This window comes from Nestor notabilis, unplaced genomic scaffold (genome assembly GCF_000696875.1).
Source record: "Nestor notabilis isolate BGI_N333 unplaced genomic scaffold, ASM69687v1 scaffold4476, whole genome shotgun sequence".
NCBI lineage: Eukaryota > Metazoa > Chordata > Aves > Psittaciformes > Psittacidae > Nestor > Nestor notabilis.
In genome coordinates this window covers 1-17,087 of record NW_009934103.1, presented here as the reverse complement: position 1 = coordinate 17,087, position 17,087 = coordinate 1, and the positions used below count along the sequence as shown (strand labels likewise).

General features: G+C 40.1%; 1 protein-coding gene across 1 annotated transcript in view; it reads right to left on the bottom strand.

Annotated features, from left to right (window-relative positions):
• Positions 1 to 15,542, bottom strand: part of ATF6 (activating transcription factor 6) — a 74,114-nt gene extending 58,572 nt beyond the window's left edge. Inside the window, exons 1-7 of the mRNA XM_010017154.1 lie at positions 15,447 to 15,542; positions 15,018 to 15,112; positions 14,351 to 14,480; positions 13,904 to 14,110; positions 11,175 to 11,395; positions 7,333 to 7,518; positions 6,834 to 6,925 (exon numbers count right to left, since the gene is read on the bottom strand). Coding sequence (XP_010015456.1) covers positions 6,834 to 6,925; positions 7,333 to 7,518; positions 11,175 to 11,395; positions 13,904 to 14,110; positions 14,351 to 14,480; positions 15,018 to 15,112; positions 15,447 to 15,495 — 980 coding nt within the window. The 5' untranslated portion in view covers positions 15,496 to 15,542. The remainder of the gene's footprint in view (positions 1 to 6,833; positions 6,926 to 7,332; positions 7,519 to 11,174; positions 11,396 to 13,903; positions 14,111 to 14,350; positions 14,481 to 15,017; positions 15,113 to 15,446) is intronic.
• Between the last annotated feature and the right edge of the window lie 1,545 nt (positions 15,543 to 17,087).

Below are 17,087 nucleotides of genomic sequence, written 5' to 3'. Positions count from 1 at the left end.
CTCTAAAAAAACAATTTATTTTTCATAAAGCTGTTAGAAAAGAAAGGAAAAAAGCAAGTATTGACACCCAGAGCATTTACTTTTGCTTAGAAAACTATTTACAGTTATTTGGAAGTGGGTTGGATTTTAATGCCAAAGCTTGGGCAGGCCTGATGCAAACTGTCTCAACTGCAGTGTTCATTCAGGGCAAAAACTTTGGGCATTTCACTCCCAGCCCAGCTGATGAACATGTGGACAAAAGAGTAAGTTATCAAGGAGTGCATCTGGCATTCTGCACATGCTCTGCACCAGCAGCAGCAAGACAAGGCAAGTGAGCACAGCCAGGCCAAGGTACAACTCTGCCAGGATGAACATGCGGCTGTGATCAGCAAAGGAAGAAGGAATCACTTCCTGATCCTGCAGTTGTAGTTTGCAAGAAAATCAATGGTATTCAATTTTATTCAAGTGCCAGCCCATCAAGAGAGGTTCTGAAAGGTCTGGAACCTGAACCTAAGTTCAAATTACTCAACCCATTCTTTCCTCTCAATTTCTCTCTCTCTCTTTCTTCAAGGAGAAACTACAACAAAAGACCAAAGCTGTGCTACAAAAGCAGTTTCTAGCTTTGGGACATCTCCAACAAAAATGTACACTCAATTCAGTATTGAAACATATTCTTTCAGTATCAGAAACAACAAAGTAAGTTCCCCATATTAGAAGCATTAAGAGCTACAAATGTCTTTCAGAGACAGCTTCTGCTGGTTTTGCTAAAACACTCAGAGGGCTCTCTATTTCCTTGGCAGCCAGAAGCAGCTGGCTAACATGGTACTGCTGTATGCCTCTTGCACTCATCTAGTAATTTTCTCTTCACATTTCACCAGTTCCTCACTACTAGTGTGTAAGAAATTAATAGCCCTTCGACTGTCATCATTTATATATGTATGTATATTTGCATACTTCAACTATACAAGACATTTAAGTCTATTAAACTCATGAAGATATATGGAAGGCTATCAAGGCTTGCCAAAAGCAGAGAAACAATCCTTTCCTATCCTTCACTGAGTGAAAAAAATTATTGGATGAACTGACAGTAAGAAACTCACCCTATTGTATTGCCCATTTTATGTGATTCTCTGTTCTCACAGCATCTTTCAGAGATGCTTCAAGCAGTGCAAGTTTAGACAACACTATCCAGCCTACAGCTGAAGCAAATCATGGGCCATGGGCAAAATGTTCAATGCTCACCTCCTGTTGAGCTCAAAAGCAAGATTTAGTATTGTCGTGATGTTTTTGAAAATACCCCAAATGTCCTCTTGAATTAGCTGTGTGGGCAAAGGAGATCATCTTGTTACCATAACACAGCAGCCAGTCCTGGGCCGAGATCTCAGTATGGTTTGGATCTCACTGCTGTGCTGCCCACACTATTAATGCTCTCTTTTAAGGGAACTACAAAATTATTTCTTTAACCTTCTGATATCGCACCACCACTGTATCCCTAATCTCCTGCTTGCCATAAGGTGAATCCGATCCTTTAATCAAGGAGTCCCGAATTAAGGTTCAAACAATAGCCAACTTGCACAAAATCAGTGCTGAATGCACCAAACGTCAGAATAATCCTGCTCTCACATGCACCAATTCAAGATTGCTCAGCTTGAATAAGGGCTCTAAACCATACTGACACCACCACAGGTATGCTCAATAGCTGCTTTCAGCAGCTCAAATCACACATACTCCAAAAGCTCAGCAGGCTACATTAGTACTGACGAGAAAACTGCAAACTAGATGGGATGCTAATCTGGGTGCTGGTGAGACTTGTGTTTTCCTTACTTCATCCTTTAAGAGCAGCAGATCATGGCAGCATGCAGCTGAACAACCCTTGAGCAATTTCCTCATTTTCAGTAAAAGACACTTAACCTTAGCACTTTGGGATTTTTATTAACGGTCTTTCAAAAGTCACAAATCACTGCTTCTTCATTTGTTGTGTACAACGACAGCAGACAAAGCACACTTCTCAGCTACCCAGGCTGGTGTCTTTATTTGCAGATTGCTCAGTGGATCTAAATTTTTAATAGACTATTCAGTTTCCAGGATAGTCCTGGAAAGTAAAAGAAAATCAGGACACTCTAGAGAGGAGCTGCAATGAAGTCTCTACAAAAAGGCCAGCAATTCTAGCACAGCTGTTGTAGGTCAGCAGGACACAAGAGATTTTGAAGCAGCAGCTTTACTTAGCTCCATCAATCACCACCTCAGTTTAAGAATTTTTGGTTACATCATCAAGTCTGTTTCCCAGTTTGAAAGGGTTTCCAGTCATACAGAGGTGGCCAACATGTAAGAAAAAAAACCCTCAAGACTAATATAAAAATCGCATCACCTTCTCTTTGCAGATCTGCCCTTCCTCTCTCCAATTTCATATTTTTCCGTTTTCTGTCCACTAAATATCTGAAATGGTAGGACACATTCTGGCTGGCTGACATCTTTATAAATGCTTTAAGACTGTTGTCAGATGATAGCCACCATGTAAGCTTAAGCAGACTGATTAAGGGGGAAAATAACTAGGTAACACTAGGGCCACTAGCAAGTATGTGGCTTACATGCTTTGCTGCTGCTACCTCAAGAAGCAGAGATGTAGAAAACTTATGGTTTGCATCTTCTGTGATCATTCTCCCTTGCCTACTTTTTATACATTAGTTAGGTTAGTTCCCTGAAAATATTTTACTATCAAATGTAGGACTTGCATTAAAAATACCCAAACATCCAGGACAATTTATATTCAAATGGGAACAGGGAAGAGAAACAAAAGAAAAATATTCCCAAAATAAATACATGGATTGTTTAGACTAAACATAGATTGTTTAGAACATGTGCTTGAGTTTCACTTGTTTCAGCACTGTTTGTGCTTGTTTAATCCATTTTCAGGTTCGGTTACTATTCAGGCACAGTCCAAGACAACTGTGGAAATAAAACAAGGAAAAAAAAAAAAAAGGCATCTAGGAACTGTAATAGTTTGAAAATTTTCAGTTTGCATGTTGAAAGCAATTAAAAAAATAAAAAATGCACATAATTAGATGTTTCTTAATGTTACAAATCAGCAATCCTAGAAGTGTCACGACAGCTAAGAACACAGCTGTGCTGACCCACACTGGCTCTCACAGAAGGCAAGTTTGAAGGCAGAAGATGCTGCCTCCCAGATACCTGCCTCCAGACATCATGGTTCCAGCTCCCAACCCTGCTGCATGCTGAGGTTTGTGTATTCACTGCCTTTTGTTCAAGTACTGGGGGTTCTAATTTCTGTCTTACACCTCATGGTATGTAAGACTGGGGCAAGGGGGTGACCTCTGCACGGAATTGAATCAAAATGTTTTTAGCTTTTTCCTTTCATACACCTCACCAATCATTCTTACATAATAATAAAAGGAAGTTTTTACAGATGGTAAATCCAAATCCAAATAATTCACGAAGATTAGAGAATAGTTCGTTGACACACAGATAGGAAATTCCTGGGCACCCTTTTTCTAGTATAAAGCAAATAGATAAAATAGAAACTTACACTAATAGAATTCCTGCTAAATTATTTCTGCTTTTAATTATTGAAAATTTCAGTTTTCTATACAAAATATCAACACACCCAAAAGAGTTTAATATACAGTACAACATAATGCAGAGTTACTATTAACTTTATACAAGCCACTTTCACAACCAGAATGCATTCAATTCATATTCCATTTATATTTCGTTCAACTTGCATTCTTTTCTCAGAGATAACATGGCACCATGTCCAACACTGCAGAATGTTCTTAGAAGCTTGTTGGCAATTAAGCAGACGGGACTGGACTCTCCCTCCAATATTTTGAAACAGGTTTCTTAGGTCAATACACCAGCTTCCCTACCAGACTTTCAGTCCTGCTCTCATAGTCACAAGTTCAACGGTATAGGTTACCCACACACATAGTATATTTGTCAGCATGAAAAAATGTGTCAGCAGAAATAGTTTTATCTGCTCTACTTGTGTGCCAAGGGCTGCAACATACTGAACTACTTCCCATAATCTTAAAAAAAGCAGAATAGCACAGCCTCAGTCCTTGATGAAACATCACAAACATCTCTCCACTTACATACACAGTCAGCAAGGCTTAAGACAAATAAACAAAATTATATGTGAACCAGTGTTAGCACAACACACATCCATTAAGGTAGAAGAAAACACAGAACTACTACACAGCCAACTATCCAGATGTTTTTTTCTTTTGTGAGATGCCAAGTGCCCGAACACTGCACCTCTATTGAACCACTGCAGGCGACAGAGGGTTTGCAGGACTCCCCGTCCTTCAGCTTCACATCCCCATCCCAAAACAACACAGTCACTTCCCTGCTTTCCATGATTTGAAGGAAATAAGCAACTAAAGAGAAAATACATGTATCTGTACTTTTGTTTTACCTCTAGCCTTCAAAGAATCCTTTCACTTCCAATTAAGAATCTGAGAATCACCTTACAATAGGGCCAGCTAAGGGAATTTTGAAGTCTGCTAAAGAATTTAGGGGGTGCACTTGCCATGATTTTGCTGGTTTGGGATGTTACTCTCTCTTTGCAATGGTTAATTGGTTTTAAATAATAAAATATTCAGCACTAATATATTTGAATTAAAACATCCTGTGCCTGAATGCTGTCACACCTCCCTCCATACAGGTATGCAAGAGAAACTATTTCCTACATAGGAGAAATGGCAATACTGTCACAAAGTTTCAAACCATATTTATCTCCGGTTGACCACTGCATAGAAATTAGGTATTCCACAGTTAGCTGACTTGGGGGGAAAGTACTTTTGCTGAACTATAAGTTAGCATGGGTATTATAACAAAAAAATTTACTTATTTCTGTAAGAAGTTGCAGGGACTGAAAAACATCATGTATTGTAAGCTTCTGTTGTTAAAGATTAGGCAGAACAAGAATCATGGCTATCACATTCATGGAGCTACCATTCAGTGACACCTCTACAAAAGGAAGAAAATGCATATAAGAGGAGTGAAATCTTAAGTAATATTTTGTGTATCCCATATTCTGGGCCTTCCAAAGGGTATTGCACAACCAACATTCACAGCACCTTGATACAGTCTAGTGTTTTAATTGAAATGTAAGCACTTATTCTGCTAAGGGGCGGGGGGGGAAGGCAGAAAGAATAATTCCTTGCAAATTTGAAATTATGTTTATCTTCACTGCCTAAACCCAGTACTGATGCAGACCACCTAGTTCAGGCACAGCAATTACATTGGCATGCTCAGCTACGACACCAGCCAGGAATGGCCAGACATCCAAGAATTTTTTCTGCTTTATCTACTTTATTAAACACCAAATACGTCAAGAAACTAATCCTGTCACATTTCTATAGTCACCAACTGTTGCAAAGATATGAACACAGACTGCTCTTTCTGTCTAATGTGACAGCAGTTTCTTGCCATCAAGTTCCAACACCTTACTCATTTCTGGGGGTATTGAAGCTGACACAGGAACTTTGGAGCACTGTGGTAAAGTAATTCACACCATCTTCTCTATGTTTCCAAGCCTCTCAAAACTATGCAAGAGCTTCATACATTCCAACTCCTCACTGTAATGTGGAGGCAACTAAAATTTCTTCCAGCTTCAAAAAGATTAGTGGTTCTAACAGTTATCACCAAGTGTCTCTCAAGTGAATGATACTGATTGCAAATGCAATTGGGATGTACAAATCAATCACTTAGTATCTTGAAGCTGATTTTTCTACCTGATAGTCAAAAGTTCCAATACAAAACCTAAATGCATTAAGAAATGATCTATCTTAAAAGCATCTATATCTAACTAAAATTATCAGCTGTATTTCACTGCCTGAAGTAAACAGTGTGTGCAGTAAGTGCAAACACTTCAAAAGTAATCTCAGCATTAGCAAATTTTCTAATATTATTAAAAATAGAAACGCCAACATTGTAAAAGTTTATCACAGTCAGAAACAAAGTCTTCCTCCAGATTTATCCCATCCCACTCCTTTAGATTGACTGGGGTTTTGAGGACAAATAGAGACACAGCTGACTGGGAATCTACTGAAATAGCCTCCCTTTTTGAAAAGTGAACAGCTTCATTTAAAATTTTCTTCTTTATGTTCTAAATCCAGGTTAAATAGACAGATCTGTGCAAGAAGTATCCATCTTTAGTCTCCTCTCTTCCACAGATTTCTTTATAAAGTGTCTGGGAAGAAATGCAGTATTTCCTTCCCTAGTTTCTGTTTCCTATGCCCCAATGATACAGTTCAAACAAGAGTTTTTTGATTACCACTTCAACTAATTAAGGAGAGCAAACAACCTCTTCACCAGATCTGGAAGACAAGTAATACAGGGCTTACACTGTAATGAGGAAGATTGTGCCTAGACACATGTAATGGTCAGGATTGCAAAGCACTGGAAAAGAGAGTGGATTTCCTGCACTGGGAACTAGAAGCAGCTTAAACTCAATAGCTACTGGGAGTAGCATAGGTATAAACAAGCAAATGAGCTCTCAAAGTCTAGAATCTTTTTAGAAAAAAAGTCACAAACACAGCTCTTTAACCTCTTCAGGGATAAATGGAGCAGACAAACTGCTGTACATTGCATTGATTAACAAAATGCAGAGCCAGAAAAAATTAAAAGTACAAGATCTCTTTTTGCCAGAAGGATTCCAAAAAAGGAATCATTATACAAATGAGTCTTCCCCTATCAAAGAGGAGAGTAAAGGACAGAAGTCAGGATTCAAGCTCAAGGCTTTAATATATAACACTGCCTGTATTAAAGATTCAAGCAAAAATCACCAGACAGCAAACTTGCTCTATACCACGAGTAATTCCTAAGCTGCTTACCTCAATGGACCATAATTTAACATTATGAAAGCCAGTATCACCATCACACACAGGGTCCTTCTCTTTGGAGATGATACTTTGAGCTTCTCATTCTACACAGGAAAAAACAGAGAAGACATGCAATATAAAAGGTGTATCAGAAGCTAAATACGGCAAACTATGCTAGCTTTTTAGATCGATATTTGCCTAATTGTGTATGAATACACAGCAGGACAACTTAAAAATAAAACTCTCTTGTTTGTACATTATACTCGGCTTCTAGCCAGTCTATCTTCTCACTGAAATCTTTAGGAGAACCATGAAATAATGAATTAAAAGTCAACTAGATAATGTGATAGCTGTCGTGACCTAGAGTTGTTGAAAGTCCTGCTCAGAGTAGAGGCTGAGCTAGAAATCCCCAAAAGTCTTCCAGTCAACATCTCCATGATTCTCTTTAAGTGCAACTTCCACCAGAGCAACTGTCTTTATAGAAAGTCGTATTTTCATCATGGTCTCTTACCTCTGATACTATTTCATCCAGCTGCCTCTTCAGTGTGCTGTTTTCTTTCTTGAGTTTCTCATTCTCCAACAAGGCTGCCTCCAGCCTTGCCTCCAGCCCCAACATGTATTCTTTCTTTTTCTTCCGTGACTGAAAGGCTGCCTCACGGTTTTTGATCATGCGCTGCTGCCGTCTCAAGACATTGACCTAGACAGAAAATACAGAAGCCTGTTAATGAAGTTAAAAGTGCCTCTATTTCACGCATAATGTCTGCTCCTCTACTTTGGCAAAAGTCTGCATAGATAACATTCTGCCCTCTGCTTCAGATGACCTGAAATGTTCAGCATAGAAGCAACTAGGAATCACAGTACATCTCCAAAAGTTGCAGCTCATGGAAAAAACAGGTCTTGCACTGTCTCTGTTTTCGCCTGCATTCTTAACCTTCTGTGTGTGTGGGACACAATATCTACTCAAGCAGTTGATCAGAAAAGACAGAAAATACATATCTTCACATCTGCAAGGCAGCAAGAATGTCTTTCACCTTCACTTCACCATTCACCAGTTCATTGGCTACATCGACAAGTGAAAGGTTCATTGTAAAACCTTGCTTCAAACAGTACTAACTAGATTCAGATTGTCCTCTATCTTCAGAGTCTTTACAAATAAACTGCTACTTCAAAAAAATCATAGAATCAAGTACGTTGGAGAAGACCTTTAAGATCATCAAGTCCAAAGTCCAACCATTAACCCAGGACTGCCAAGCCCACCACTAAGCCATGTCACTATGGGCAAACTGACTTCCCCTCATGACCTCCCCTCATGATCTCCACGTCTGCCCCTGTCAGTGGCCCACACTGTATAGCTGCTGCCCCTACCCCTCATGGCTATCCCTCACATGCCCCATGGCCACCCCTGCTCTCCCCTCACATCCTATGGCTGCCTTTGCTCCCCCCTCACAACTGCCACTCACCCCTCATGGCCACCCCTCCTCTACCTTCACAATCTCTCCTCATGGCCAGCCCTCCTCTTGCCTCACAATCTCTCCTCATGGCCAGCCTTCCTCTCCTCTCACAATCTCTCCTCATGGCCAGCCCTCCTCTCCTCTCCCAATCTCTCCTCATGTCTGCCCTTCCTCTCCCCTCATGATCTCCCCTCATGGCTGCCCTTCCTCTCCCTTCATGATCTCCCCTCATGGCTGCCCTTCCTCTCCCTTCATGATCTCCCCTCATGGCTACCCTTCCTCTCCCCTAGTTCTAAGCAAAATTTAACTTCCATTCCAAAACAAGTTGCATTTCTAGCACAAGGCGGTAAGAATGTCTTTGACACTCCACAGATTTTGGTATACACATTGAGAAAGTTAAGAAACAGTTTAAAGTACAAACCATTTCAACTTTACATTGGCTAGCTTCTTAGAAGACAGCAATTTTCACAATGCAGAAATACAAAACCTATGCAGTGTTTTCTCTGTTCTCATGAAAGATCTGGGTTTTCCTGTCTCTAACTCAACAGAACACAATTCAACTAATGAGTTTTATTTCATATGAAAATTACCCAATGTACTGCACAGAAAACAGGATTCTTTAAGAGAAATCCACACCTATGTTGAAGTAGTTTTCCATAATCTAATTTTTTCCACGTTTTCAATATCTTTTTATCACCAGAACTGAGAGGCAGAATTAAATCCTTTCTCACTCAGAGAGGAAACATGAGAGAAAGGTCCCATAATGACAGAGCTAAACTGGATTCCTTCACACACCTACTGCTTATGTCCTCATTATCATTCAATTGAAACAGGAAAGGCAGTCTGCTTTTTTAGTTAAGAGCCTCTTTCCTTCAACCGGAAGCACGGCTTGCTTAGGCAGCATTTTTTTGGTCCAGTTTCCTAGTGGAAAGTTCTTAACCAGTCTCTTAGTGAAGACTGACTGCACTGAAAGCCTGGCCCTTCCCCATGGCTGGCAAGCTGTGTAAACGTGTACCATTAGGACAAGCAATACAAAGGTCCTCACAACTTGCTATCAGCCAATCTCAGCCTAATCCACTGGAAGGGCTGAGTGTTAGGCTAACATTTTATCCCTCCTAAGCCCAAAAGAAAGTCCTGCAGTGTTTCTTTTTATCCTGCAACATCTGCTTAGATTAGCAAACAAAACCACATGTTACAGAGCTCAAATGACAGCTACATCTGTGCAGCTCTGATCGACACACATGGCATCTAAGGCAGTCACAAGATGCTTTAACCCTCCTGGCGCCATCTGTATCCCAAAACATTTGTTTCTTTTCAAAGTGCTATTTCTCAGTACAAGCCAGAGAGCAGTCACAACCGTTTCTTCTATTTCAATAAACACAGGTAAGATATGCAGCATTTACGATAATACCAAGCCTGAAAACTGCCTCCCTAGAACTGCTTCAGGTGGAAATACACTACCACCATTCAAAACAAACAGCTATTCAGTACCCCAGGTACCCATTTGACTACTGTCATAGATGTGTATACGAAGTGCGATGACAAGGAGGGGGTTTTGTCAATTAAACCTTATACTCAGGCAATGGCAGGGTGCCATGCTAGTCCTGATTATGGGAGTCACAAATCTAACAACTACTGACAGGTCTCTTCAGTTTGGCTTTGCATGGCAGGCAATTATCATTTAAAACCCCAGCACTCTTAGCTGGTCCATCTACTGATGGACCCTTGTTAGCTTCTTGTAAATTCAAGATTAGGTTTCCACTGCAGTCTGGCTACTGAATTACTTCTAGCAAATAATCTTTCATTTAAAAATGCAGTATGCAAACATGAATAGTGAGGAAAATTTAACATCCAAGCATTGATGGCAATTCTCAGACACTAGGAAACCATACAACCACATCCCACTACAGAAGACAGAAAGCACATGCCTTTGAGAAACAGCACCCTGCGTTGCTAATAAGCAGGTGACTATACTGGAAAATTTCATGTGAATGGGCACCAGTGTTTTCTCCCTTACACAGAGATGCAATAGGACCTTCAGCCCACAACAACTGCGCTTGGATTACCACACTGGAGAACAATGCACTGAGAGCTTAAAAGCCTCAAAGAAGCTTCAGTACTTTCCACAACCATGCCTTCCTTTGGACAACAAAACACAACCAAAGCAGCTCCAGATCTCCGGGAACTAAATCAAGTTAACACCCAGCTTGCTAGCTAGTTAAGACATCAAAGTTGAGGGTGAAAAAAAGCCCATATATGTCAAAAGCTGTTTCTGTTCACATACATTGCTTACTGCGGAAAATCTTATTTGCACAGTGACTGTTGAAAGCTTACCCCTTTTCGACTCATTCAGGATATGACCAAAAGGCAGCCTGAAGAGATTAGGATCATATGAAACTCAATACCTGAATTTTCTAAAAATCATGAGTAAACTCTGGGAAGATAAAGGGGATGGAAAAAGAATCAGGCCTACTGCTGACATTCCCAATTCATCTACTTCCAAAAGAGTGGTTTTATTATATGCATTAGAAAATTGGTTTAGCACTAATCAAGAACCAGATATATCAAATCTTCCTCTATGTAAGAGAGCTCCAGTCACTAAGAGCTTTTTAAGAAAACAAGTGAAGGGAAAAATGTATCAGCACTGCCTCCTGCCACAATGCTGCATACCCAATCTGCAACTCCAAATAGGCCAGCAGATATCAAACTGTTCCTTCCCATTCTTTGCCAAGCTGCCAAATTCCCTGTTTATTGTTAGAAATCATATTGACCAGCCCAACTACAGCTCAATCTTCCTGAGATTCTAAAGTGACCTGCTTTTCCCATTATATCCCACATGCAGGTTACTGAAATCTGTTTCCAAGCTTTGGTTATTAGCTATCATTACAGAGTCAGAACTTACATCCAGCCCCATTGCTGGTGTGGTGCTTTGAAGCAAGGGCTTTGTCACTGTTACTTTGCCACTTGTTGAGTCATTTCCAGCAGCTGAAGGCAATGCATTCACAGTATGGTTGTGAAGTGGTGTGGTCCCTCCGGTGACAGCAATGACTGGCTGGGAGACAGGAAGCACCCCAGAAGCTTGGAGCTGTACAACAGTGGGCTGGGGGAGCACCACAGATTGGCCTAGAACACAAGAACAAACAGGGGTGCTCAGCATATGAAATGGATTCGTATGTGAACAGTTTGTAGGGGAACACTGATATAGGAGGTAGAAAGCTTTGCTTCCTCTCCTGCCCTGCACAATTTATCTCAAGTTCAATTCTACAATGTTAGTATATTCCACAGGATAGGAAGGGGGAAAAAACCCAACACAACAACCAAAAATTCAAAAGTTTGCAGGGCTCTTCATCCATCCTGCAAACCAAAACCACATATTATAAAGACCAAAAAAAATCAGGCTCTCTCCCAAAACCTCTTCAAAGTTAATGAAAGTTGACACTTGTTAGAAACATTACTCCTTTCAGTACTAACACTTGATGCACTTTGAGCCACTTTTTAAAAAAATTTAGCCAGCTTACATCAATCCTCCTTTGCCCTTTTGTTCATCCTTACCTTATTGCTGTATGAATGGAAACCTTAGTACACAGAACTCATACTGTACAAACCAATTCAGAAACAGCATAGAGAAAGAAGATGAACAAGAAAGAACAATGGAAGTTATACTTTCAAAACATAAGCTAAAGCCCCGATTCACACTAAGACGAGACCAATTTTTTTTAAAAAATGTCATATGTAAGAAATTTTATACACAAGCTGAACAAAGCTTAAAGAAAAGCAAGTGGAAAAAATGAGGTAATTTTGACAGAGTCTGAAATAGAATTAGAAACTCGCTTCCAAGAAATTTCAGTCCAACAACTACATTTAACTCAAGCAGGTGCTTGAGTAATATTTTGTTGTCTGACAACACATGGACGTGTCTCTGATCCTTTAAAACAGGATGACCTCGCCAGCTTTCAGAAACAGCACGTTCCAGTTGAGCATTCCAACCAAAATGCATAACGTATTACAGCATTTACTCAACTTTCTGGAAGGTGAAAAATGAAGTAATTTACCTAGCACCAAGATCTTTTACATATGAGGTATAGGATCAGATCTCCTTTTTTGCAGAGATAATCTCAAAGACATCCTAAGTCAGTAACACCCTATTAAGAACCTCAAATAGTGAATTTGAAATTTTAACAATTTTTTTGGTCATAAAGTATGTGATGATCTAATATCGTAATTTCTTCTTTCAGCTTTTATGAAAGTGACTATAAAAATATCATTTCTCATGCTCCTTTGAAGATAATGGCATATTTCAAACTGGTAGCTCCAACTTGTCATGCACAGGGAATTCTGATTAATGAAGATCCTTATGGTTTTTCATTATGGAAGCAGCACAACAGAATTTTTAAATGCAGCATCAGTTAAAGTAAATACATGGCATGGAAATACTTTACCAAAAGTATTTCCTCTATAGTGCCTCACAGAAACTATGCTTCTGATTTTTCTTCAGGAAAAAAAAAGAGAAGCTAGTCTTCACAGTACTATACTTATGTCCATGAAATCCATATTCCCAACATTCCTTATTCTAGATGGTATTTTATCAGCTGGAACATCAGAAGGAATAAGAATTAGGTCATGCTGACTGTGCTGACCTGTGTTTAAGCAGTCTAACAAGTTTAGGCATGTTGTAACAAAATGTCAGCTTCTACAGCTTTGGCTTAACTCCTGATGGATGAGCAATTAGTAATGATGACAAATTTTTCACTATTTCAATAATTTCTAGATACAGACTCTTAGATATTTGTCTCCTTTTCTTTCCATGTCTCAGTGCCTGCATGGTCAACCACAAGCCATCAGCTGGTGAAAATGAGCAACTGCATCTAATAATTTCAGCAATGCAACTGCCTTAGCTGAAGCATAGCATAGTGCTCTAGATTCAGAACTGAGGCTCAAGCTACTTCAAAAATCTATTACAGGGAAACAGGAGGAATGAAGAATTATCAGTGGACAAAAAATCACTTGTGTCTTGCTAACATCAGCTTGCAGCTATAAGCAACTTTTCTAACCTCTGACATGACTCACCTTTCAGCAATTTTGCTTTTAGCAGATTTCACAACATCCTGTATAATGCTGTTTGGCAAAGTAAAAAGCCATAAACTCATGTTCCCACCACCCTGTGGCAGAATTTCATGTGTGTAAAAAAAGAAAGTTTTATCACTCCCCCCAAACTTTCAAGTTTCATTCAAGCCATCCTAAATGATTCTGCTAGATCTTCCTTTGGTTATAACATAATAGCACTGCAATCACCTTATGCACCACTTCCCATCACAAGTAGAGCAGAGCAAAAGGTCCACAGGGACCTTTCCAAATCAGCAGTTTTATCTCCACACCTCAGTGCTCAGCACAGTCCCTTTTGCTATAGTGTCTTTCATTCCACACAATGCCCAGGTGAATGCTCTTTCTCATAGGACTATATGAGAGGAAAAAGGCCATCTTCTCAGCCAAAGCTTTTTCAGCAAAGCGTGTTAGGACCCCTCTTTTTAATCCTATCCCTCCTGTTTCACCTGCCAAACCTAACCGTTCTAACAAGCACCGCAAACACAGTATTTGCCCCAAGACCAGGCTCAGTAAAGACAATTCACCTACCTTTAGGAGGTGCTAGCTGGACATTAACAACTGGCTGATGTTTTGGCAGTGGCACAAGTGTGGGAAGAGTCTGAATAATGATGGTTTTAGCTGGGATGCCAACATTAGCCTGAGCTTCAGGTACAGCAGGCAAAAGCGGTTTGGGTTGTATCAAAGGCCTGGACACTGTCTGACTACACCTCTTCAGGGTCCTTGCAGAGTTATTTGCTAGGAAAGAAAAAGAGTCAGAGTAGGACCAGAAAATATAAGGAATTCAAGCAGTAATAACATGACTTTTGGTATGTTTTTATTTACCCATCTGTAATTTTTGTTTGACATATATGGTCACAAATTCAAGTCAGAAATGACAAGATATACAGGATATATAACAGATCTGTTAGTTAAAGATTCACACGCAAGACAATACACATACTATCTATGGAATCAAAGTAACTTGATCTCTCATACCAGCCCGAGAAGTGATGCTGATAGCAGGCTTCTTCCCTCCGTCTCCTTCAGGGGATGCAGGGCTTTTGCAACTCTTGCTGTAGAGAGACACTGGAGACATCTGGGAGCTACTGCTGAAGTCCATGTCATCCTGCAGACAGAAAATGCATGAGATTAATGCTTCAGAAACACCTGAAAGTGTCTACTAGCAGTTCAGAGCATAACTGCCTTCCATAACATCTGTGTTGCTGCTGCAGCAAAGAGGAGAACGGTTTTGTTTTGCAGTTTTATTCTGATCAAAGCTAAGTACTACTGAAAAGCAAACAAGTAGTTCTCCCTATCAGCAGAGTGATGGGAAACAAAGACCAGCAACTGCTAGACTCAGAAGCCTTTAGAAGGCATAGTGTTAGGCAACCAGGCTAGTAAATACAGCTGAGGAAACAGAGCTGAACATGCTCTTTTTTAGAATGGATCACAACAAGACAGGAAAAACATCACTGAAGGAAATTCGGTTTTGCAAAGGTAATAAAAATAAGCTGTTTCCTCTTACGCCATGAAGTTGCTCAGACAAATCACTGAGCTTTTTGTTTGTCACAGCTGGTTCTGAATGACTGCTGCGATTCATTATAGGAGGTTATTACATGGAGGTTTTACATGTTACATGTGTTACATGGAGGTTTCTGCATACAGGCACATTCTGCACTGGAGAGTCCACAGATGATGGAGAAGGGACTGAACAATTTGAAGTGGCTGGTGATAAGGGTTCTGTCTTCACACTTGCATCTGCAAGAGGCAGATAAAGAAATTTTACTGTACAAGTTTTTAGCAATGGGAGATCAGTGAAGAACACACTGCCCTACACCAGTTACTTAATTCCTGAAGCAAGGTACAGCAGAAAACATAGCAAGATTAAAGATACTAAACAGCTTAGCTTATATGGCAGTCCTCACTAGTTGTACCCATCCTACATATATACAGCATGATTTCTTATCACAGAGCTAAATGCTGTAGGGTATCAAATAGTTTCAACAAGTTACCAGTATTCTCAAGTTGTAACAGCTCACTCTTGTGGGGTGGAGAGGAATAGTCACACCTGCAAAATACAGAGATTAATTACCTGTAAAAGCATGGCCTGTAATATTCCAAAGGTCCGAGTCCCAAGACATCAAGTCCAAATCAAAATGAAAGTTATAGAGATCATTTTCCTAGAATGACAGTTCAGAAAAAGAAACAATACAAAAAGACAATACAAATTGAAGCCACCACCCATTATGTTTACATTCTTACAGCTCTGGAAAACAAAACAACGTAACTATCACTTTAGTTACCTTAAGGCACACAGAGATAAAAGCCCTTAATGAGGCAATTCTCAATTAGAATACATAAGACAAGGCCTTCATAGATGCATAAGAAAGGAGCATACAATTTTAAAGCTATCACTAATTATTGGACTGTTATAAGTAATTTGTAAAGCAAAAGTTCTAAGTATAGTCATTGAATCAGCTCATACATAGCACAAGTTTTAGTAACTTGTTCCCATCCTCCCCCTCATCTGCCTCTCATCACATCTCAGAGCATGTCATAAGCAAAAGCATTAGTGGCAGCAGGAAGAGAGACACAAGGACTGATTTGCTCAGCATCTGATGAACAGTACATATCAGGTCTCCCTATACTTGAATAAACTGACATCATAACCTTCTAAAGCCAGGGACACCAGTTTCCTTTTCCAACAGAAGGCGGGGGGGAAAAGTACTAAAATAACTCCATACACATTATTTATTGTATGACTTTTATGGCAATGATCAAATTTTTTGCTCCATTTCTTCTGCCAACGCATCTGTAAGCCTCATTTCCCTGCTCAAATGTTACGTTTTTATGAGCACTTATATGAAAAATATAAATATCACATACCCAACTTAGGACAACATACAGCAAATATTTTCTCGCTAAAAACTATCCTGCAAACATACCTTTCCTTACACTCTCAACTCGCCTTATAAAGGGAGGCTCAGAAAGTCTGCAGACTGCACAGATATTAGTTACACACTAGCATGAAAAGAAAGCTCATCAGGGCACATTTATAGGAAGAATGACCAAAAACTACAGCCTGAGCTGTGCAGTAAGAGCCTCCATATGTGCAACTAAACCTGACTTATGACAGAAAATACCTATCCCTTGTCCAGTCAAGCAGTTCCCACATTTTCTCAGCACCTGGCTCTAGAACCTGTGAGAATGCTCTCAGCACCTGAGGTTTATGCTGGATAACCCAGCGGTTGTGCTGGAGGTGGGTTAGGACAGTGAACAAAGGAAAGGCAGGGGAACAACACAGAGCGGAGAATCCATGCCCTAGGGTAGAAAAAGCTGCAGGTACATTCAGACAGTGAAAATATAGAGATGAATGCATAAGCTTGCAAGCAAAGATTTTAGGAGAAAATCCTACGATAGACAAGCAAACAAGAAGCTGTCACACAGGCAAGGCGATAAAGCGCAGCATTCCTGGATGCAGGTGTAGCGTTCCCATGCTTCTCCATACGTCTCCTTTCACACAACCCAGAAACGTCCTCCCCATTAGCCCTGCCTTACACAGGAGTTTACCTTCGTTAGGTCAGCGACAACACAGCTCTTCCCGGACACAGCACCTCAAACTTTCACCCTTAAACCTGGCTTTTACATCTCTAGCATTGACACCGACAGCTTATTAAGGCACTGATAACTCAGCACCTCCACAGCTAACGCAGGGGTGAACGGCCTGCCCGCC